We start from the raw sequence: 23,563 nt of genomic DNA, 5'->3' as shown, positions 1-23,563 counted from the left end.
CAATCTCTAAAGAACATTCTGGAAGCTAGATGCATCTCATACCAAGGATATAGATCTGATTAGTATAAACAGCATTGACAACTCACCTGATCCTACCCCTGGGGCGCTCAGATTGCTCTGACATAAAGCTTGTGCTGCTGAGGCGTGAGGCACTGCTGGTTCGGGAAATGGCGGACACATCACTGACATCACTATCTGATGACTTGGCAGAGACGTTATCACAGCTTCTGTACTGATCTTTATGTATGTTATACTAAAGATTAAAAACAAGAAAGGATGAGCTCCACCATCAGATCACAGAACAAAAAGGACCCAGTCCTTGAGGTTAATGACTGCTTAACCTAAAGGAAGTCAAAGTATATACCTCCTTTGTCAAGGAAAGAATGGAAGCTGACAGACATGCCAGCATTAGTATTATATAGGAATCTCAATAAAAATTGGACATCTTATCAACGGTGAGATACGACTTGTGAAGAGTGAAAACCAATTGAAGTGCTTCGGGGGAAAATCATTTTTCCATGCTTAGAACCTGAAATGGTATTACTCACTTTTTAAATTGATGTTTCATCATATTCTTATCTTGCATAACTTTACTTTTTGGACTTCATCTCTAATGTTTAGGAATCACCAGGTAAAATAAGATACCATGCAAATTTATCAAGGGAATTAATCAATTTTTATTTCTACTCAATTTTATTGTCCTATTGGAATGGACCATGCAGTAACTTTACTATAACTATAAAAAGAAACAGATTTTTCTAACTATAATAGTATCTAAGTAACTGTTTTCTTTGGTTTCAGAAGAAAATCACTATATCTGTTTGCATAAAATATTACAATACCTATTGTTTCCCACTAAGCAAGTAAATTTTAGATTTGTGACTAACAGAATGGTGAAATGCTTGTTAGTCTTTGGGGAGGTCACCTATCCTCTAATACTCTGTAACATGAACCTTGATTAATTTGAACTATCTTTCTTAATGTACCACATGAGTGAATTCTAAAAGGCAGATCTATATCTATGAAAAAAATTTAAGAAAATAAAATGTAATAAGTAATTCAAATAATTCCACAGATGGGTCACATTCATTTCACAATACCGTCTGTTAAAGTCCTTTCCCCTTGAAGCACATTAGTTTAAATTCTTTGCCTCTCATGTGTATAAATTTATCAAAGACTTTTGTAACATGAAAACAATATGCTATCATCTATCTACAACATATTTTCCAAAGTTTGTTTCACAATGTTAACTTTGAAAGCCATAGGTACCACTCAAACACAAAGAATATTCACATATGCTATTAAGTCTAGGGCCTAAGTAGTATTTAATATCAAATTGTAGGGCTCATGTATTCCATGTAATGTACTTCAGTTCACCAGCAAACTCTGTCATATGGGATAGATGATTCTGTCCAATACAATGAATTTCACTTAGAAACCTTTCTAATCTACAGATATGTAGGGAAACTTATAATGATGTTGGAGTAGAACCCGACTTCAACACTTTCAGAGTATTAAATAGAACTCCTAGGTTGAAGCTACTTTGACCAAGGATGTAGTAGGTATTCACTATGCCTACAAATAGTAGAACAAGAAATTATCTAGGTGTACTGTATGTTCTTCTACTATTTTGTCAACTGGAAACAAACAGCAGACAGAACTAAGAATATGGAAAGTAGCATGAAGACCTGTGATCACAGAGGGAAATTTGATCAACTAATGAAATCTATCTTTTCTACAAAATAACTCTATCCCAGATTGTTTGAATAGAGGCCTTTGCTCTTCTAGAAAAGACAGAATGAAACTGCCATTACATATTTTACTATACTGGGATATGTAATAATTAGCATAATTATTGTAAGATTACAGTTTCTTTGACAATAATGGAATGAAATGAAAGACTTTATGTTTATGTTTTTACTACATTCTTTTTTTAGATTTTCAAAAACATGTTCATTTCTGAAGTAACCTCTGATTTTTGCACCAAGCATGAGTGGTGATATTTCCTTTTAATGATTGAATTTTTCATAAAAATGCATTTATTATATTGGGGAATAAAATAAAATATCATCAAGGGGAATTTGTTCAGTCATGAATAAATAAGTCAAGCTTCCTTCCCCAGGAGGAAACTACTAATTACAGGGTTACAGTTTTTAGAAGTCAGTAATAATACTGCAGCTATCTCCACATACCATTGCTGTGCTCCTGATGGCTGCTCCAGGATTACAGAAACAGAATTCTTAAAAAGTGAGGACCAAATGATGGGGGATATCCCTCTGTATGCTGTGAATATATGTTTCTCTTGTTGGTTGATGAATAAAGCTGTTTTGGCCAATGGACAGGCAGTATTTATCCAGGTAGGAAATCCAAACAGGCACAGAGAAAGACAGTAGGTGGAGTCAAGGAAATGCCATGTAGTTGCCAAGGAACCAAGAGGTCCAGGCATCACCGGTAAGCCAAGACCTCATGGAGAAACACAGATTACTAGAAATGGGTTAACAATAAAGAGAGAGCCAGGCAATAATTAAGTCTGAGCCATTGGCCAAACAGTTTATAATGAGTAAAGCCTCTGTGTGTTTATTTGGGTCTAGATGGCTGCTGGCAGGACAGAAAATTCCATCTACAGTTGGAGTGTGACTTTATCCTCCAGTTAGTTATGACTTGTACATATCAGGGAGACATTTAACTCCAAAAAGCATCAAATTAAAAAGCATAGTGATTGATTCCAAAGGAGCAAAGCCAGCATGAATTCCTCACTCAAAGTGAAGAATAAGACAATTTAATCCTTTAAAAAAGACCAGGCTTGACAATGGTCTCAGAATCATATTCACTGGGTGATCTTTTAGCATGAAAAACACAATCTAGCTTTGTTAGTAAACAAAAACATTTTGAGTCTAGTCACCTAATTTCTCCTATGCTCAGATTCTTAACTATCTCATCAAATTTGTTAGAATTGATTTTTAATTACTTTATCTAACATATTAAGTACATAGATACCATAAAGGGGAAAGTTCAGAATTTAATATTTATGAAAACACTAACACTATTTTATAGCAATAAAAAATTCTTTTACAAATTAAAATGTTTTGGTTAAAAAGATAACCCTCCCCTGAAAATACATGGAAAAGTTTTGACCTAACTGAAACAGCTACTATCTACCACTCATTGAAATGAATGATTATTTTTTATGTAAATTCAATGAAAATGTCATTAGGAACCTTGGCCTAGAATAAATATTTTAATTGTGGCAAATATAATTATTTGATACATAAATAAAAAACTAGGAATTGTAATTTTGTTTCACACCATTTCATTTCTAATGTTCTTAAACATTATAAAGCTGCAGCTCTGATCTCACATTTATTGGTTATGCGCTATAACTACAGTGTATAATTTCATGATTGAGAATAAAATTACATTATTTTAAAGTCATGTTTTTAATGTTTTCTCTCACAGGCAGATAGAAATTTAGATGTGTATTCTAAATTTATATTTATAAATATTCATATACCTCCTATGTAAGTAAATGAAAACACAAAGGGGGCCCCTTGGGGAGAAAGAAGAGACAATTTTGGGGAGACATGGGTATGTGAGCATAGTTCATTGATGTATATGTATGATGTGGTCACAATGGAACATCATTTGGAAGTTAACTTAAAATATTAACAATGAAAGCTGCTCTTTTTTGGAAATTATTTTTAGTTATGTGTTTGCATGTGTCTATGTCTGGTATGTGTACATGTGTGCAGGTACCCTTGGAGGCCAGCATTGTTCCCTACACCTCCCTGAGATGGAGTTACAAGCAGTTGTGAGCTGCCTGATGTGGGTGCACAGAACCAAACGAGTTCCCTGGAAGAACAGTAATGAACTTCCGGTCTTATCACTGAGCCAGTTCTCCACCCTAAAACAATTTGGTTTTTAAGACACTGAAGTGCTATGAAATATGAACAAGGGTGTCTCCACAAACAAAGCAAAAGCATTAATAGATAAATGAGAATGAAAGCCATTGGCAATACAAAGCTTGAAGGCAGGCTAGACTTGAGTGTACACTTAGTGTTGTGACAACGAATCAAGTAGTATCTAAGCCTCAAGTCTCTCTGTGAGGGATTCTACTAATTTTGGTAGATAAATTCTGTTTCTTTGAATCTTGGTGTTCACAATGTTGGTAAGTGTTTAGGCTGAAATAAAATCTTTTTCACATTATGTGGTGTGTGTGTGTGTGTGTGTGTGTGTGTGTGTGTGTGTGTGTGTGTGTGTGTGTGTAGGCATGCGAGTATGTGAAGTTCAGAAGACAGCTTGCAGGAGTTGGTTTGCTCCCTCCACCAATAGGTTCTGGGGACTGAGTTTAGACCCCTAGACGTAGTGGCAGGCACCTTTACTCAAAGCGCAATTTTGCTGACACTAAAACAGAAGACAGGTCCTTCCAAGATCTAATTTGCTCTGAGCAGAGAATTTGGCACCTTTCAGCAGGGTAGGTGACCTGGCTTACAAGAACACTCAGGATTTAGATGTGTGGAACAGTCATTACACAGAGTTTTCTGATGGGCTCACTAATGATTAGACTCCTGGCTCACAATGACTCTAACTGCTTTTACCCCAACTCTTTACTTATATCTTTCCCACATCCTATTCTGGACCCCCACCCTATTTAAGAAATCAAGAAAAGATTTATGGACTAACGGAAGCATTTCCCCAACAGGAAATTTCAGCTAATGGAAGTTAACTGTGAAGAAAAGTCTACCCCAAAAAATCATCCTGTTGTGTCATTCTTAGTGAATCTGCATTGTGAGCAAAGGAAAGCCAAGATGCTAATCAGCTGAGAACACCGCCATAAACCGGAAGAAAATGGTGTGCAGAGCTGAATTCTGCTACTTCATAGGAAGTCAAGGGTTTTGCTCAGTGCGTGCGTGCGTGCGTGCGTGCGTGTGTGTGTGTGTGTGTGTGTGTGTGTGTGTGTATGTGTGTGTGTGTGTTGACTTTACCTTTTTAAAAAGGTGTTCAAAGTCCTTGCGTCATCTCTCAATCAGTGGGACTTCTCTACTGCTGCATTTAGATTCGTGCATCTGTGGTGTGATGTCATACACCATATCCAACTGCCTGGCTGGGATATTACAGGTGATAAACCATATTTTGTTGTTGCCTCTACTATTTGCATTAACCACTGGATCCCTGGCTCAAAATAATCAATAAAACTTGATTATTTAAAAAATAGTAACTTTGAGGCTTAATTTTAAGTTTAATGCATTGATTTGATGTAGTTTGTACTTATTTCAATTATTCCTAAAAAGGGTTCCTGATGTCAGTTTGTAACCAAGTGGAACCTAATGTTATTTTGAGCAAAATTTTAAAATAAACCAGATAACCATGCAAATGTTCTTCATATAGTATATGGTTGTATAGTTTAATTAATTAAGCATTAGCTACTACATTTATTGATATCTATTACATTCTTATAAAAATACTGAAATATAAATTAAATGCTTATTAGCACTCATGTCATCGTCTGAGAGATTAACACAGCATTTTTTTTTTTTTTTTTTTTACTAAAGACAGATAAGTAAATAAGCAAAATCGTCAGATTTTGTATGGCTTTTGTAACAAATTGACTAGTCAATACCACATAAATACATTTAGTACTCTAAATGAACATCCCACTATTTCATCAACAAATGGCCTCATATATACCCTGCTTACTTTTGCAAATGTAACTAAGGACAAGCCTCATCTTTAATATCACTATTTTTCTCATTGGAGAGATTACTAAATGTAATGAGTAATATCTCAATGTGATTAACATTCTGAAAATAAAAAGGTGTAGAAGAGATTTGTCAAGCTGTATGAACAACTATAATGCAAGACTAATATTCCATGACAATTTCACTTACATGCTCAGTGTTCTATAATTTTGTGATACACAAGCATGAACACACACACACACACACACACACACACACACACACACACACACACACACACACACCTAGTGTATATATTCTATTTCTCAAGGGGACACTATTGGTTGGATACTCTAATTTTACCTTGGAATATTGCTCGCGATCAAGTTCTTGGCTAGACCCAGACCCTGCTGTCTGCTTAAACCGGTGAACTTTCATTTTCATCTGTCTTGTTCGCTCCTCCACTACTAAGCTTGCTGCAAAAACACATAATGGAAGCCCATTAAAACACATGAAGCACCTTTTGAGGAAATGACTGGTTTAAGATTTCAAAGCTTTTGAAATGTTTTGAACTCAACAAAATTTAGAAATCAACCACGATTAATCGGTTAAACAAAATACAGAATAGACATCACTCACAACTGTTAATCTAAAGGTGAACACGATTCCAATTACACAGAATGGGGAACACAAATGCTAGTAACAAAATAATAAGCACCCTATTTCTTCACCTGATGTGAAATATTTACAACTCTCTTCATAGGCAATTATGTGGAATCAACATTAATTGTAAAATGGTGTTTTCTACATATTCAGCTAGGGGCTGCTGATTATCTATAAACAAATCAGCACACTGAACACGCCACACAGATGTATGCTCATGTCTGCAAGCATGCACACCCACTTGGTATCATCAGTTAAAGAGAAGTCTCTTGAAAACTATTTTATTGACAATCATCTACTCTTGGAGGTATTCTTCCTATATTATGAATTTTGACCAGTAGCTTCTGATGAATATTTGCTGCCTATAAAAATGGACTTTAGACAAAAGAAAAACTTTCCACATCTCATGGCTTGCATGAGCCACATAGAGAGAGCTCATGAATTTTGAAAATGATATGCTCTAATTGTTAGCTCTTTTACAATATAATATATACAGAAATGTATTCTACTTAATGCTTTATTATGGTAAGAAACAAGTGTGATAAAGGGCAAGACTGTAACCTTCAATCTGACTAAAGCCAGAATCCATCACAATCTAGCTTGAAAACTTTTGTCTCTTAATTTTTGTGTTTTTTACAAATGGAAGGGAATGAGGCAAGGCTATAATTGTGTGTACAATATTCAAAAGCTCATAACTGTGCTGAGTAAGGCCTAAATTAGTTTTGGTTACAACTTATTATCAATTTCCTAGAGCGCTTAACCACTCAAACAAGTTTAAACTGTACTTATAAAGTAGATTGTGTGTGTGTGTGTGTGTGTGTGTGTGTGTGTGTGTGTGTGTGTGTGTGTATCAAAATGTCTACATGACCTTTGTACTATTCAGCTTCTAAACAATATGCTAAGGTGTGTTTTAAGGTGTGAATGGGAGTGTATGCATACATGTATGCGTGTATGGATGAGAATATGTTGGACACTTCAGCTTCAGTATTTGAGTCATAATTTTAATCACACCAGCACCATTTTAAATTATGCCTTATTGAAGTCAGTAAACTAGACAAACCCATTCTACTACAGCAGAGTTCTGAAAATTAACCAACGGCACACATTTGCTTTGAATGTTTTCCTAAGAGACACTACACAGTGATTGCCTTTAACTAGAAGACATTTAACAAACAGCTTAAGAAAAGTCACTGAGAAGTTTGTTAGTTATTTGACAGCACACAGAGCCAAGGACGGTACTTAGGAACTGCAATGAAGTTATGAAAATTAAGATTTCCATGTACAGAATGCCATAAACAGTACAGAAAGCCATATGTAAGTATATCTTCTTTCTGCCCTCCATCCATGTCATAAATATCTCCTGGCACCATATTTTTTTCCATTTCCTTTGAGTTTTAGGGAACTTTAAAAAACTGTAGCTGTACTGTATAAATAAATCTTAAAGCAATGCAATGTAATCTCAATTTCATAGCTAATTAAATGTTAGTTTAATATCCTCACCAAATACATTAATTTTTAAAGAACTTTTATAACATTTGTTAGACTAAAGTTTTGTTATATTTTCATTTAGTACTTTGTAGTTCTTAATATTGCTTGCCAGAAAGTACAGTCCTGAAACGCCTAGGAGCAATCTCAGTGGGTGAAATTTGCCACCCCACTCCCTTTTTGTAAGTAGGGTTACATTACCTTATGGTGTCTGCACTTGAATATTCATTTTGCAAAACTTCAAGTTGTACCCAACTAATATACAGTAACAAGTGAACTGGATGTAAGCACCATTTTCAGAGACTTTATTCCTAGTTTCTGAAAATTCTCTGCATACTGCACTTATTCACAAGAAAGTTTAAGAAAACAACGTTTACATTGTTGTAATCACCAGGATGAAAGCAATCTCCAAATTAATATTATGACCTGAGATCCACAGTAGACCCATTCAACTTTTCAGCAAATACAGCTGTCATGCCATCTCCATGGTTTGAGCTGAGATTCCAAACAGAAGCCAAATTCAAATGAACCTGATTATTTATTTGAGCAATCAGAAGGTAGTATAATTGCATCATTGCATCATGTTGCTCAGAGTCCTTCTGTGTGTCCTCTTTTTTATGGCACTTATGCATTAATGTAGTACTATGAAGTAACTCTTTGTATGCATTGTCACAGGGCATTGAAAGGCTACTTTATAATCACACCACTGGTGTGAGTGCTGCTTAAATTTTCTACTTTCATTTCTCAAATGCACACTGTGAAATGAAATGACACTCTAGATAGGTTATAAACATGAAAACCTAACTTTCTCAAACTTCAACCCTAAAATATGAGTCCATTAATATCTGTTATTAATAGGAAGAACAACAGAAATAATCAGAACCAAACTATGTCCTTGAAATAATAAAATCCCTCAATTACTTTGATATAAACCAAAATAACCACTTATCAACAAATTTCCAATATTTTAATTTTGAAAGGAAAAATGATTCCTCATCAGTTTAAGGGCTCCACTCTTTTATCAATTTTAACTCTAATCACAAAATTTAAATCCGAAATAAAAGACTTTACAGAACCAATTGAGACCCTTGCATTAAATTACATTTTAAGACAATCTGAGTGTTTGTAGCAAATTAAACTAACACAAAGATTAAAAGGCAAATTATCAGTTAGTTAAAAAAAATTAAGGTCTTCACGGGTATTGTCTTTCATACCTGTGAGATATGAGAATGAAATAATTATTATTGATGACAACAGTATTATTTAGTTTTAATAACCATTTGGATTTTATATCATATTCAAAAGAGAAGGGAATTTAAAATAGACTAACTATAATTGTAGATAGCTCATTGAAGTTTGTTATAGTGCATTAAATAATTCATCCCCTGAGATCTCCTGGCTAAACTGGGAGCATAGGGGTGGTAGAAGGGAGGGAATAAGGGATGAGAACATGAGGGAACCAGATAGTCGAGGTGCTGGAGGGAAGGAATAGGTGAGCAAGGCTGAGTTCAGGGAGTCCAGTCAAAGAGAGGGAAGAGGTTATAGATAAGTGAGGGGGGGTGGGTTCAAGATCTTGGTGGGGAAAAACCTTCAGAGATAGTTGACCTAGTTCATGGGAGTTCAGGGACTCTCTAGACTGACAGCTGTGGAGCCCGCATGGAATTGAACTAGGCCCTCTGCATGTGGGTGACAGTTTTGTTGCTTGCTCTGGCAGTGGGACCAAGATCCATCCCCGATGCACGTAGTGGCCGTTTGGAGCCATTCCCTGTGGTGGGATGCCCTGCTCATCCTTGATGCAGTGGGGAGGTGTTTTGTGCCAGGCTTTGTTGACACCCCATGGTTTGGAGGGGAGGTAGGGTGGGCAGGAGGAGGGGGAGGGAAAGGAGAGGGAACTGTGGTTGGTATGTACAATGAATAATATGTATTTTCTGAAGTTTCTAAGATGTAGTTAACATTGCATTTTTATTAAAGTGCTTTCCTGAGGAGTTAAATGGCTGAAATCTGTCCCACTAATTAAAGCCTCAGTTCTATGCTTATGCTGGATAAACTGTGGCTCAACACAAGCATATGTTGATGTGCAGACCTGTACAGAAGAAAATCATGTTTCTTTACACCAATGTCTTGTTCCTTGTTCTGTGCAAATTGAAGAATCTTTTTCAAACTAATGCTGGTCAAAAAATGCCATCAAGAATAGACAAAAGCAGGGCTTCATTTTAGGAGCCACACTTAGGATGCAAGTTCTCTTCTAAAACTCAACAAACAGAATTCCAATTGGAGCACATGGGGCAAGCTTAGTAACTGTATCTTACAAAACACTAACTATACTTTCCTAATGGAAAATATTCTACGGTTCTAAAAATAAGGACTTGGGTTAAAGGCATTCCTCTTCATATTATGTACTTTGCTAAGAATTGTTTATATGCCCCACTCTCCTGTGTGTGTGTGTGTGTGTGTGTGTGTGTGTGTGTGTGTGTGTGTGTACATCATGGCCTGGGAGTACATGTCAGAGGAAAAAATACTGGAGTCAGTTCTAGCCAACATGTGGCTCTTAGGAATTTAACTCAGTTAAGGGTCTTGGGCTTGTGGGCAGGTTCCTTTATATACTGAGCCATCTCATGGACCAACAATTCTTAACCTACTGAGAATGTGCAAATGATTTCAACTCATTCATAGTTTCATAATGATGTATGAATGTAGGGGAAGAGGCTTTTGTGAATCTACAAACCAGTGAAAACCATTTGTGAATTCCCGCCTATACCTGTATGTATATATATATATTATATATATATATATATATATATATATATATATATCTGCCTCTCCTATTACTTTAAAAGCCAAGGAGTAAAGTTTTAGGTATCATTTAATTTTATTTATGTATAGATATGTGTCTGTGTTTGCACACACATATATGTTAAAGTGTCTGGAGAGGCCAGAAGAGGATCCTGGATCACCTGGAGCTGGAATCACAGGCAGTTGTGAGCTGGAAACCAAAGTCTATTCTTTTGCAAGAGCAACCACCACTCTTAAAAGCTGACCCATCTCTCCAGTTCCCCCCTGGAAAAATTCATTACATAAAACGTAATATTGAAAAAGACTAACAATCTTTCATATCTGCTAATGAGTATTGAATTTTTATATATCACTTCCAAAGACCATGCTATTTTTGAAATGTTTTTAATGTTATAGTTATGTATGATTAGCATTCCACGTTAAAGTTTTCATGAATTTGCAATTATGTAAAAGTGAATCTTTACCAATTTCAAAATCTATAAAGCTAAAAGCTAACACAAGTTTAAATTTTGATATTTGAGTCTGGAGAGGTGACTCAGAGGTTAAGATCACTGGCTGCTCTTCCAGAGGATCCAGGTTCAACTGCTAGCCATCTGTAACTCCAGTCCATGGTATCTGATACCCTCTTCTGGCCTCCATGGACACTGTATACATGTGGTGTGTACATAAACAACGGTAAAGGCAAACACAGCCACATTGAAACTTCTCACACTTTTTTTCAAGTGTTCCTTATGAAATACGATTTTAAAAGGACAAAGTGCATTTTTACATTAAATTTCTTGAAATGAAAATGATTTTCAGCATTTTTTGCAAACATCAGTTCCTATGAGTCAATCCTGAAACATAATAACCTCTGAGCAGTATTAACTTGAGTCTACTTTCATGTGCTACCATATTTCATAGTTGAAAAGATTAAAATCCTTGCTTCTTCCTAAATGGCAATATAGTTACAGTATGGAGAGATTGAAAACTCCTCCTTTTTTCCCCCAATTTACCAGTCAAGGATCTCATTCCTGAAAGCTGTCAGATACAATGTAACGTAACTGTGACACCTAAAGTGACTCAGGTATTGACACAAAGTATAAAGAATTCACTCTCTCAAGCCCTGTACTCCAAGAAGTAAGAAGAGACAAACAGCAACCTAAAATAGAGAATAGAAAGTAATAAAGGGTTAAAAAGGTCTGGCTAACTGAACTGCAGTATGTAAAAATGATACAAAGTCTGAATATAAAGATATTTTAAATATAAACTAGATCTTAAAATATTCTATCAGGTAAAGGGCTAGTATCTGAGGATTTAAAATGCAATACTCAGAAGCATTGGATTTTAAGGATTCTAAGTGTTTTAAGAACTTTAACTCTTCTTCCTTGCTTAGAAGCAATATAGTAAAAAGAGATAAGAAAGGCATGGGGATTGACAAGAGCTAAAGCTGACTCATTGTTTTTCACCAGCTCAGGGGCTTCTATAATGCTTCTATTTGGAGTTTCCATTTGTAAAGAGCAGGGAGTCCTCAAAGAACCTCAATTGCAATAATTTCTTTTACACTTATAAAACAGAAACTATAACAATTCATTCTTTGGCTCTGTTACATTCTTTCCAACATTTTAAAATTCACCAACTTACCCAAACTATAGATGTTAGGAGAAAAATGAGCCGAATTTCACATTATTATCTTCATGTATTAAAATTAAGAGATAATGTCTTCCCTTGATGATCAACCTTACTTTCAAACTTATATAAGTTGACAGATCCTTATCTAACTTCTGCATCAGTACTGCCATATACACTATACATAAAAATAAAATCTGTAAGGTTTTTTCACTCTGTATAAGTTCCTGAATCTTAGTGACCTGCCTTAAATAAATTGCATTCCTGTGTGCAAGTATAGACATGTTTTCATTTGTTCTTGGACTGCGGTGGAATAATCCTTTTGTACATTGTAAAGATTTTGTCACTCAGATTAGTTTAATAAAAAGCTAATTGGCCAGTCCTCTTAGGTATTAATCAGTATTCAATAATAATAATGGAGACAGTAAGTTTTATGATTATCCAACATGAGAATCATAAACAGTGACAAGCAAATTAATACCCATTGAGTGACTATACCACGATGGCTTTAGGAAAACTAAATAAGACAGTCTAATCTGTCTAGATAATTGAAATGGAACACTGGCATAGGTGAAAAAGATTATTTACATAAACATATACAAAAAACCACACAGTAGCCACATGACTCACATTTTGTTTTAGCATGCTTATTTCCAATGTGCCTACAGACCTCCAGATCACCAATCCCAGGTGAAAACCTGAAAACTCCCCCACATTGAAATATCTGTTCTACCAGTTGCAGAGAGGGAGGAATGAAGATCAAAGGGGTCGGGACCAGGCTGGTGAAACCCACAGAAACAGCTGACCTGAACAAGGGGGAGCACATGGACCCCAGCACTGGACTGATGGGACCTTGTGAGTCCATCCCATGTGAAGGGATGCTCTCTTGGCCTGAACACATGGGGGAGGGACTAGGCCCGGCCAAGGATGATGTGGTGGACTTTGGGGAGCCCCCAAGGAGGGCCCTACTCTGGGGGGGGGTTGTGGGAAAGGGGAGGGGAGGGAGAAGGGACTGACATGTGAAACAAGCTTGTTCCCAATTTGAACTAGTAAAAAAAAAGAAAGAAAAAAGAAAAGATTAGCTATGGAAAGCAAAAACAAAACAAAACAAAACAAACAAACAAAAATACCTGTTCTTAACAGATCGGGCCAGCTCCTAATGGAAGAATTATTTACCTAGCTCTTTTTTGCTACTGAAGGTCAAATAGCTGCCACAAAGAAATGAGGTCTTTAGAACATTATTCTTCCTTAAGTGGCACCCCTGATACTTTGGCAAAGGCTTGCCAGGGTAATTATCTCTCTGGATTGAAGAGGAATCTGTCTTTGGGAGACATTTATTTTATCAAAAATGACCTCTAATGTTTAGCATAATACTCATTGTTCAATCACACTACAACAAGACTCTATCTTGGCAGGCTAGATGTGACCTAACTTTGATACACTTAGCTCATTTGTACAGTCACTTTGCCATGCTTGGGACTTTGAAGGACATGAAGAACTAGATAGTGCACATCAAAGAGACAGGCTTAATTTTATATTCCTCTTCATTTCCTTTGTAAATCTCAGGAGAAAGGGGTGATCAAAGTCTCTGATCAGTTAGGTATATCTTGCAAGGGCTATTACATATCTACACATTCTAATGCCTATCATAATATGGTCGCTAGTAAATACATTCAACTGAACAGAACAGGGAGGTCAAAACCTCATCCCCTGGGTTATGTGATGTGACCCTCCAAGAAGCCAATTTTAAACAAGCTAAGATAAGCTGGGTGTTGGTGGCACATGCCTTTAATCCCAGCACTCGGGAGGCAGAGGAAGGTGGATCTCTGTGAGTTCGAGACCAGCCTGGTCTACATGAGCTAGTTCCAGGACAGCCTCCAAAGCCACAGAGAAACCCTCTCTCGAAAAACCAAAAAAAAAAAAAAAAAAAAAAAGAAGCTGCTAAGATAATACATAGGCAATGATCAACTAAACACTCTTTTAATATGGAAAGTTCAAATCATTATTTATATATTTCAGTAAAAATAATGCACCTGAATAATGCAGCCCAGAAGATCAAGGAACATGAAACTTCAAAAATAGCCTCTCTTTCTCTCTTCCCTCTCTCTGTCAGTTGGCTTGACTTTGCCTGCCCCCCCCCCCCACCATGCCACAGCTTTCCTTGCTCTCTTGAGAACAAATTAGGGATGGAACCTAGGATTTCATACGCATTGAGCAAGCACACTACCATGGAGTTGTACATCAAGATCCTAAATATAAACCTTCACCTATAAGAACAGGGAATGACTGACTTGACCTCTTATGCAATCTGTTAAATAACAATTTGTAAAACAATAATTACAATCTCTTGGTATTATAAGAAAATGTGAAATTTTAAAGTTACAAAGTGGTTAACATGGAACTTCAAGCATATTTCTTCCCACTTTATCACTATAGCCTACTAGTATTATAAATGACTAGTGATCTATATTATAATTAATGCAACAGAAACTAAGAAAATTGTCATTTTCACTTTTATGTAAATTAAATCTAATTAAGGTTAATGCCATACTTCCATAAATTTTACTTTGCATAACTTGACACTCAAACACTTTCTGTTGTCATGTAGCATAGAAGAGTATAGGCAATGCACTTTAGCATTTATTCTAGAACTTAGATTAAAAATGCAGTTGACTAGAGACATTCCTTAATTAGCTCTTACAATCTTGTTACAATAATTATTACACATTTCATTAGTCAGGGAGAAAACAAAAGCAACAAAATGCCATTTGCTTTCTGTTCCTTTGAAATGACTTAATTACTTGGACTCTAAATGTCTTTCATTATGCAGGTGTATAAATTACCCACATTTTATAATTAAGGGCATCGTATTTGTAGAAGACATAATGTAATGTCTTCTGTTATGATTCAAATTTGTTCCCAGGAGCCAGACAAAATGCACTTAAGAAATACCATCTAAAGGCATAAAAAATAGAAATTTATCATGACAATAATATTTTTTCTCACCTTGAAGTCATTTAATTTCTGGTTCACTTTTGATCTTCTTATATCATTATTTCGATGCCCCCAAACTACATTCATGGGCTCTTTAAAACTGTCCAAGAAATGTAGCAGAGAGGGAAAAATTGGCTTACTTTTAGAATGAATGATTAAAAATAGGCCTTAAAGCAAGTCTGTGAAACCTAAAATGATATCATCTCTCAGCTTTCAACATAAAAGGAGTCAAAGGTAAATTAATTTGTATGAACATTTACTTATAATTCTTCACCTGAATTTTCAATCCCAGATTGTAAGGTCTAGGTTGCATATAAAGAATCTGTTGTTGTTGCCAAGTGGGTGATTTAACGAGAACTTGGGCGTAGATTTAGCTGAGTGGTCCACAGCTCAACAGCTCAACAGGTGAACATGTAAAAACTAAGTGGCCCTCTTCCAGATCACTGTGCCATGAAAGAGTCTGTTGCATCTCTAGGGCAAGGAGGACAGAACACAGACTAGTTGATCAAAATCTGGGCCTGTCTCACAGCACCTGAGGCAGTCCACTTAGATCTTAAGGCTGTATTTCTATATAATGAGCACTAACTGATGCTACTCTGTATGCATAGAAGACACTCAAAAATAGGACACTGAGTAAGTGGTTTTGAGTAGGGTCCTTAGAGGAGGACTTCCCACTTACCAAGTCAGTGACTAAAAAGTGGGTCACATTTGCAATCTCTTGAAACTTAAGATATTTCAGAAAATAAAGGGAACTAATACCTACATCCTGGGTTGTTGTGAAAATGTGAGAGAATATACAACACTTTTAGTTAAGTGACCAATATATAGTAAATGTCATCTTTTGTTTATCATTAATTATATTCTAGAACACTACCAGGGTATTCCTCTATGGTTAGAGTGGCCAACTATTTTCCCCAAACTGTTGCAATTTTGGCACTCACAGTGTTGCATAATCCCTGAAAAACTGGGGTCTTTATTTGTAAGATAATTTTATCTACAAATCATCAAACAAATGCAAAATTGATGAGTTTACTGGCCTCTATGGTCAGTCAGTACTATTGCTCATTTTCTCAGGGAGCAAGCATTCAAACTAGATGACTTCCCCGTTATAGATTGCAGAAGAGGGTCTCCAGCTTACAGCTATGGTGTTTCTTTTTACAGTAAACATGTCTTTCCTTTTCAGCCTCTCACATGACTTTGAAGAAAAATCTGAACTTGCTTTAATTCCTGCTGGGCTGTGAGGGCCACTGTTAGTGGCTACACTGCCTCAAACCCTAGAAGAACACACCATCCTGGCTGCTGAGTCTTGCTGGATGCACATTCATATTTGCCGCTTGTGTTGACTCCAGTTACAGGATCTGTTTTGTGAAGCCTATCTACATCCTGCCTCAGAGACTTGCCAGGGTGTAACACCTGTCTTTCAGGGCACACTGACCTATGAAAATGTTAACACTTGAAGCAGTCTGTAGTAAGTTTAAATGTGGATTCTTCATGCGAACTTTCTGCTGTATCATACAGAGCATTTTGAGCAGCCCACTTGGCTTTTGATTGATAAGACTACACAGCGGATCTCTAATTAAATGTTCTAATTCATTGTTGGCCTACATCTTTTTTTAAATTTCCAATATAAAATCCAAATGATTTGGAGCAGGAGACATGACTCAGTGGCTAAGAGCACGTGCTGCTCTTCCAAAGGCTCAAAAAGCTCAATTCCCAGAACTCATGTCAGTTGGCTCACAGTGTCTGTAAATCCAGCTCCTGAGGAATCTGATGCCTCTAAGGACACACATGCACCCACGTAAACACCCCACATAACTAAAAATAATAAAAAATAAATTTTAATGAAGCAAATAAGATATGTTTTTTTTATTTCTTTTTTAACACATTGTTAACCTTGCAAATCTAGCAATAGTCTTCTTAATCTAAGAAAAAACACACTGGCTATTTTGTACTGTTGAATATTAAGTTGCTTCTCATATCTAAATTAAAAACTCAAGATGGTCATGAGCTTATTGAAACCTAAGATAACAGCTTATTCATTTCGTTGACAAGCCTTTTGCTTTAGTTACTATTTTTTCCTAGTATGTCAAATAGTATGTGCTCAGATGTGTACCTTACATGTCTGACATATAATTCTATTAAGTATAATTTCAGATTAGACAGAATTGAATATTATCTCCCATACTAAGATTTGCAACATATCCTTGGTGTATTACGAGTTATGAAAAATGCACTTGGTATTTGAGTTTATTAAAGATTTTCAAAATGTAGTGAAAGAAAGTGAATAAGAAAACACCCTTTTGTTCTCTAATTTTGATAAGTAGTAAAGGGCAGGGATCTTTTATTTTTAATTGGGGGTGTGCGCCTGTGCGTGTGTACGTGTACCACTTGTGTGCAAGTACACACAGAGTTCAGAAGGGAGAACTGGATCCCTGAAACTAGACTTACAGGTCGTTTTTAGCTCCTTGATGGGAGTGCTAGGAACTGAACTCAGGCCCTTTGAAGATCAAAAAGCATTCTTGACCATTGAGATTTCTTTCCAACCTCAAGGACAGAGATCTTCACAAGCTCTGAGAGTTACTAAAATAAACAAATCAATACAAACTGCTTTCAAATATCCAATGGATATACCTATAAACATTATACAATTAAAGTACTATTAAAACACTACTATACTGATTTATAAACTCATATTCAAGAATTTAGTCACCAGGCCAGGTTTAATTCATTTTCAGAATTAAAGAATTGATGTGGGCAGTATAAAAGTTGAGGGTAGAAGCCAGAAACTTACTTGAAGTTTAAGTGAAAAGATCAAAAATATTTTTTTACTAAAACGTGAAAGAAGAGGCTGGAGCCTTCTCAGGAGAATGGGCTGCATTAATTCTACTTCCTGTATCTATCTCTCAGATAGAGGGGATTAATATTAAAACAAGCTTGAAGTCCAGAGCACTGAGATAGGCAGCTTCTCTAAACATGCCTGACAGTAGTGAAGTTCTTAAAGTTCATAAAGTTCAATAAAACATAGGGACTTTCTATCTGCATAGTAGATGTTTGCCAGAGAGGATAATGGGAAATCAGAATCAAATCTCATATCTATAAGAGCAGGAAAATAGAAACAGAAGGAAACTCAGGAAGAAATAAAGACTATGCCATGAATTCCTATAACAAAAGAAAATATTACCATGTAAAATATACATTATTAGCTTACAAAAGTTAGTTAGCAATGTAGACAAATGAATTTTGCATCAATACTACTTAATTTTAAGATGTTTTCTTCCTTGATCTAACTTTGGGTAATATGAAATAATTAATAAGTGGTACAATCACTTCAGAGAAATAACTACCTATTAATTAATTTTGATATTTATTCCAATATTTGCATAACTCTTACATATTATAAAAGGAACAGTATGAATGGTTAAAAATTACATTAATATTTACCTTTAGTAGAAGAGTTATATTTTTCTTGTTCTTCAATGAATTAAATGCACATAATGATGGAAACAAAAGAAAGAAATCAGCAAATTTATAGTTAGACATGGAAATGTGAATCAACAAAATGGCATGAATACTAAAAATGCGTAACACATAAGGTGACGTGATAAACTGCAATGATAAACATGAGAAAGTTTCACATATGGTACTGAAATTAATTTAAAAATGAATACAGTAATTCAAAGATTTAAACAAAACAAAAATATCAGGAAAAAAAACTTGTTTGATATTCCCACTGCATATGCTACAATACTTTTTCCTTGAGTCTTAAGAACTGCATAGTTTGGCAACATTTTACTAAAACATTGTAATTTAAATCCACCGCTGTCTTACACTTCAGATGAAAACATACTTTATTTACATAGAAACTTTAATAGTAAAAGTGTCATTTCATATGATTTGAATTTCCATGTGATTAATGTCATTTTTTTCTATTGACTAGAAAGCACATAACCTACAGCATGGAAAAACTTCTGTAGTATTTTCTGTGCGAACAAGATATAGCCCAATTTAAGTAGTCTTTCCTTTTTCTTCAAATGTGTAGTAAATATCTCAAGATAAGATCACTCATTTTTTACAGGTTGCATGTATTAGATATTTCTCCCTCTTTGCTGTTATATTCTTCAGTGAAAAATAACTAATCTAGTCACATCTGAAGGAAGGTGTCAGTATGATCTCATATTTTAAGTACTACATGCAAAGTCAACATTGAACCAATGGATTGCCCTTAACTTTTTGTTTGTGAATGGTCTTTTCATGATTCTTTAAGAGACATCAATGAAGCATAGCTACCTGACCTGTTCAGAAAACACCCATTTTTATACATTCACTCACAGCTACCTTCATCTTAACTCTATGTAAAATGATACTACCTTGTATTCAATACATGTAATCAAAAAATTTCAAGGAACTCTCTACTTTCAATTTTTCCATACTAAGAGAAAAGTATACATTATATTTTAAACTGCTTTTGTTTCAAAATATGTACTGCAATCATTTGTTTTTCCTGACACAATTTTTTACATAACCATATTTCATGTATTGGGCTGATATTCCAATTTCTTAAAGGAAATTTTAAAATAATTTTCAAATACTCAATATCTTTTAAAATAATAGTCTTTAATATTGGAAAATCTGTTCATAGTATAGTACATACGATAAATATCATTGATAAAAATTTTAAAAATATACCCATCAAACCAAATTATTTTTATATACAGCCTAAAACAATAATATAGGTAATCATATACAAAAATGTATTAATAAAACTAATTTATGATTGTATCAAGAAACTGCATCACTGTTTAGGAAACTAAGCCACTGAAAATACTTGGTCCTTACCAAACACTGTTTATTAACTGAATTATATTATAAACAGTAAGTCAGCCCTTTAGTAAACAGGAAAAAATGGAAGTCAAGTGAATAACAGCGTAAGCAGTCAAAAGTAAACTTCAGTTGATGTTAATTCCCACATGAAACAGCAGTATCGTCTAACAAACCCATCAAAAAGAAAATGAATGACATACTCATATCACCTTAAGAACAGTAAAATGTACCAAGTAATGTCTAGCCCATAGATTGAAACACTTTAGAAAATAATTAAGGATAAACATGTCACGTGAACTGTTCAGAATGAAAACACCCATAAGAAGATGACAGAGGATACTACTATCATTGACCACAAGCCCCAAAGCATGTATCAATATCATGAGGTACGCCTTTGAATGCTTAGATTAAATAGTGCATGATGACTCTTCCATTCTACAAGCTCTGTCTATATTAGAATGTTTCAGGAACCTTCAATGACCAACTGTGTTTACTGAAGTATTTGTCATAATTAATACCAAAATAACTCCGACATTGTCATTCCCACTCATCCCCTTCGTCCCACCTCAATCCAGTCCTTACACATGGTTGTTTTCTCTGAAAGGCAACTGTAAATATGAATATCATAAACAGTAGATATTAACAATAAAACAGAAATTGAAAAGATAAACAGATGGTTCAACTGATTTTTGCAGAAATATTGCTATAACCCCACTGTGAAACCTCATATGACATGGAGTGTTTTACTTGCAACTGGAGGAAATGCAAAGAATTTTAGGAACACATGACTTGCTGAGTTTCAGTGTGACCAGCAACACTGGATTTCTAGTGAAGCATCCAAATTTATACTTCATTCAGTTGTGCAACAAGAGTTCATGAATAAGTAAGTTTGCTAAAAAATTAAACTTTTGACAGATGTATTGCTAGTATAGTTCAAATAGCATTAGTTTTTCTCAATCATCTCAAAACATTCCAGAGAAAAGGCATACGAGAAATGTTGATTCTACAATTGATAACTAGTATTTTAGGAACAATTTTCACCAAGACTGCATTTTGATAATTGACTATATGTATACATTTACCTCATCCTTGGCCATTAAAGCATGCTGTACCAACAAGAAACATGATTTTGAAAACCACAAATCCACCTGTTGATGTAGATTTATGGTACGTTTTGCAGTATTGATTAGGAAGTCATCAACACTTATTCACACTAATGTTCCTATTATCAAGTATTGTTTTGCACGGTTACACAGGCCACTTTGATTCTGAAGCAATGCAATCTGTGGGGAAATGCTAATTTCACAGCAGCAACAATCAACAGTGTTGGAGAGTACCCAGGAAAGTAATCAGGGTATTTCATAGGGACACAGATTGGCATTGGATGTCTTACTATGTTCATTGTTCTTGACCCACAGCCCTGAACTAGAGAAAAATTCAGTAATTCTTTTATGCATTGATAATAAATGCAACAGAAAACACTGATGTCATTGACTTACTAAGAAACAGGTCAGGAAAAATAGTATTTTAGTCCAGCATTTCAAATGTATCACTCATGCACTTTAACCTTGGTTTCTACTATCAGAGCACGCATCTCCTCCCTCTCCACAAACACATATACACATGGTTATTCTCTTAGGAAACAACCCATGTACACTAAATGTAAGAAACTCAGACAATTTTGCTCATAGGAAAATGACAAATATAGGTTCTCAGTAATTTTTCACCATCAAAGTATTTAAAATGCAAGATATTGCCTATGAAGCTAAAAATGAAGAACCCTAACACGTCACTCAATGATCATACTTAACTATTAAATATTTTCTTTTAAAAATAACATAAGGCCTTTTTTCTGTAGATAAAATAACAGATAGTACTGAGGTTTTGAAAATGTGTGCCACCTATTTTATGGCTTTGCAAAACTATTCAGGACTCCACCCACTCTGTTGAACAATCATCTAAATTATGTCATTCACTCTACTCAAGAAATGCTCATTGCTATGCATAGACCACTAAAACTAGGTGCTGAAGATAAAATTACAAGAAACTTAAATTCTTAGGATTCAGAGAGTTGAGTATGATCAAAGTAATGCCATTTAATTTAAGGGAGTGTTAAAAGGAGAAGTTTCTCAACTCCAGGTGTTTGGACAAAGATCTCTCATTTTTGGATACCTTGTTCTATACTGCCGCTTCGAACTGGCACCTGTGGAAGCTGTCTTCCCCGGCGACTGCTGAAGGATGTGTCTGTTGGAGGAGACTGGGTTGGGCTTCCTTGTCGGTGCGTTCTGTAGGCAAACAGCAAAGGGCGGGTGAAATTCCAATACAGTCCAGCAAAACATTTTTGCCTATTTCCAGTCACTACTAACAGGCATAAAACCTCTAACTGGGTTATTAGAAGCAAAATCAAACACCTTAGATGACAAATGTAAAAGGACTACTATAATAAGAGGCTGAAGGAAGCATGTATACATTCTGCATAGTGATTCCTGAATTAAGCAGAATGTGACTCACTTTCTCTGAGGCTGTGCCTTCTTAAAGACAGTCATTTTTGTTAGTATCAGGAGAGAATTGACCACAGCCTTAGATTGTAAAATATTATGTATATTATATATAATTATGAAGCCATATTGCCAAACAGCTACAGCTACCCTCCTACACACTTTAGAGTCATTGATAATAATAAGTTCTTGGTGCACAACCTGACATTAGTTACCAATAAGTTGTGCAGTTTTAAAAATAGAAATAAACAATAAACCTTAAAAAGGATTTCCAATAACCTTGGACATATTCTAGAGGGTATTCTGACATGAGGATTAAAATTGGAAATGAGAATATGAGAGGCATGCAGATACTTCATTCCTGCCCAGATAAAGCTGACCTCCATCTGCTGGCATTCAAACACTTTGTAACTAAAGAAACTTTACACACTATATGGTTTTATGAACAGATATAAAAGGTTACCTTTTAGAATTCTCTTGAACTTTAATAAACAAATACATATTCAATTCTGGGTAAACTCATCATAAAGCATTTCACATAATAAAGTATGTATGATATGCCACAAACAGATGAAAGGACAGAACACAGCCAGATTTGGTTTTCGATGGCAGGTTAACTGGCAGGAACTAGAGGATTCTGCCAGCACAGTGAAGAGATGCAAGTGGAAGAGGATGTGGGGGAGGATTTAAGTGCCACAAAGGAAAGATTAAAAACTATGGTGTTATAATGAGTGAAAGCTTCGAGTGCTCAGGAAGGAACAACACCACACCAACACCCGGCAGCAGGACACGAATGCTGGGCTGGACACTGAATAGCAACCTTGTCAGAAGCGGAGAAGGTGGCGCCGAGCCTCCGGGGGTAAGGTGGTGCATAGAACACAGGGTTCTGACACTAGAGTGCTCGCTCGACCGTGAGCGAGTGGGATGCTTTCCCCTAATGACTGCTTGATCAGTTGCTCTTGGGATTGCGTATCCCCTTCTAGAAAGGCATGATGGGAGAACCCTAAAACATTAGTGCCAAAAAAG

At 35.5% G+C, this 23,563-nt stretch overlaps 1 protein-coding gene across 41 annotated transcripts in view; it reads right to left on the bottom strand.

Annotated features, from left to right (window-relative positions):
- The window catches only part of Rims1 (regulating synaptic membrane exocytosis 1), a 474,432-nt gene that overhangs the window by 87,376 nt on the left and 363,493 nt on the right, over positions 1-23,563 (bottom strand). For 20 of the 41 annotated variants that reach the window (XM_035453144.1, XM_035453145.1, XM_035453146.1 and 17 more), the window contains 3 exons: positions 22,212-22,324; positions 6,039-6,151; positions 87-253 (listed from right to left, as the gene is read on the bottom strand). In XM_035453144.1, coding sequence (XP_035309035.1) covers positions 87-253; positions 6,039-6,151; positions 22,212-22,324 — 393 coding nt within the window. Of the gene's footprint in view, positions 1-86; positions 254-6,038; positions 6,152-12,182; positions 12,197-18,659; positions 18,690-22,211; positions 22,325-23,357; positions 23,541-23,563 lie in introns of all 41 variants that reach the window. The other 21 variants (XM_035453175.1, XM_035453174.1, XM_035453176.1 and 18 more) reach the window with 5 other exon arrangements.

The sequence above is a fragment of the Cricetulus griseus genome (genome assembly GCF_003668045.3).
Source record: "Cricetulus griseus strain 17A/GY chromosome 1 unlocalized genomic scaffold, alternate assembly CriGri-PICRH-1.0 chr1_1, whole genome shotgun sequence".
Taxonomy (NCBI): domain Eukaryota; kingdom Metazoa; phylum Chordata; class Mammalia; order Rodentia; family Cricetidae; genus Cricetulus; species Cricetulus griseus.
The sequence above is the reverse complement of the archived record's forward strand: the minus strand, read 5'-3'. Positions and strand labels throughout refer to the sequence as shown.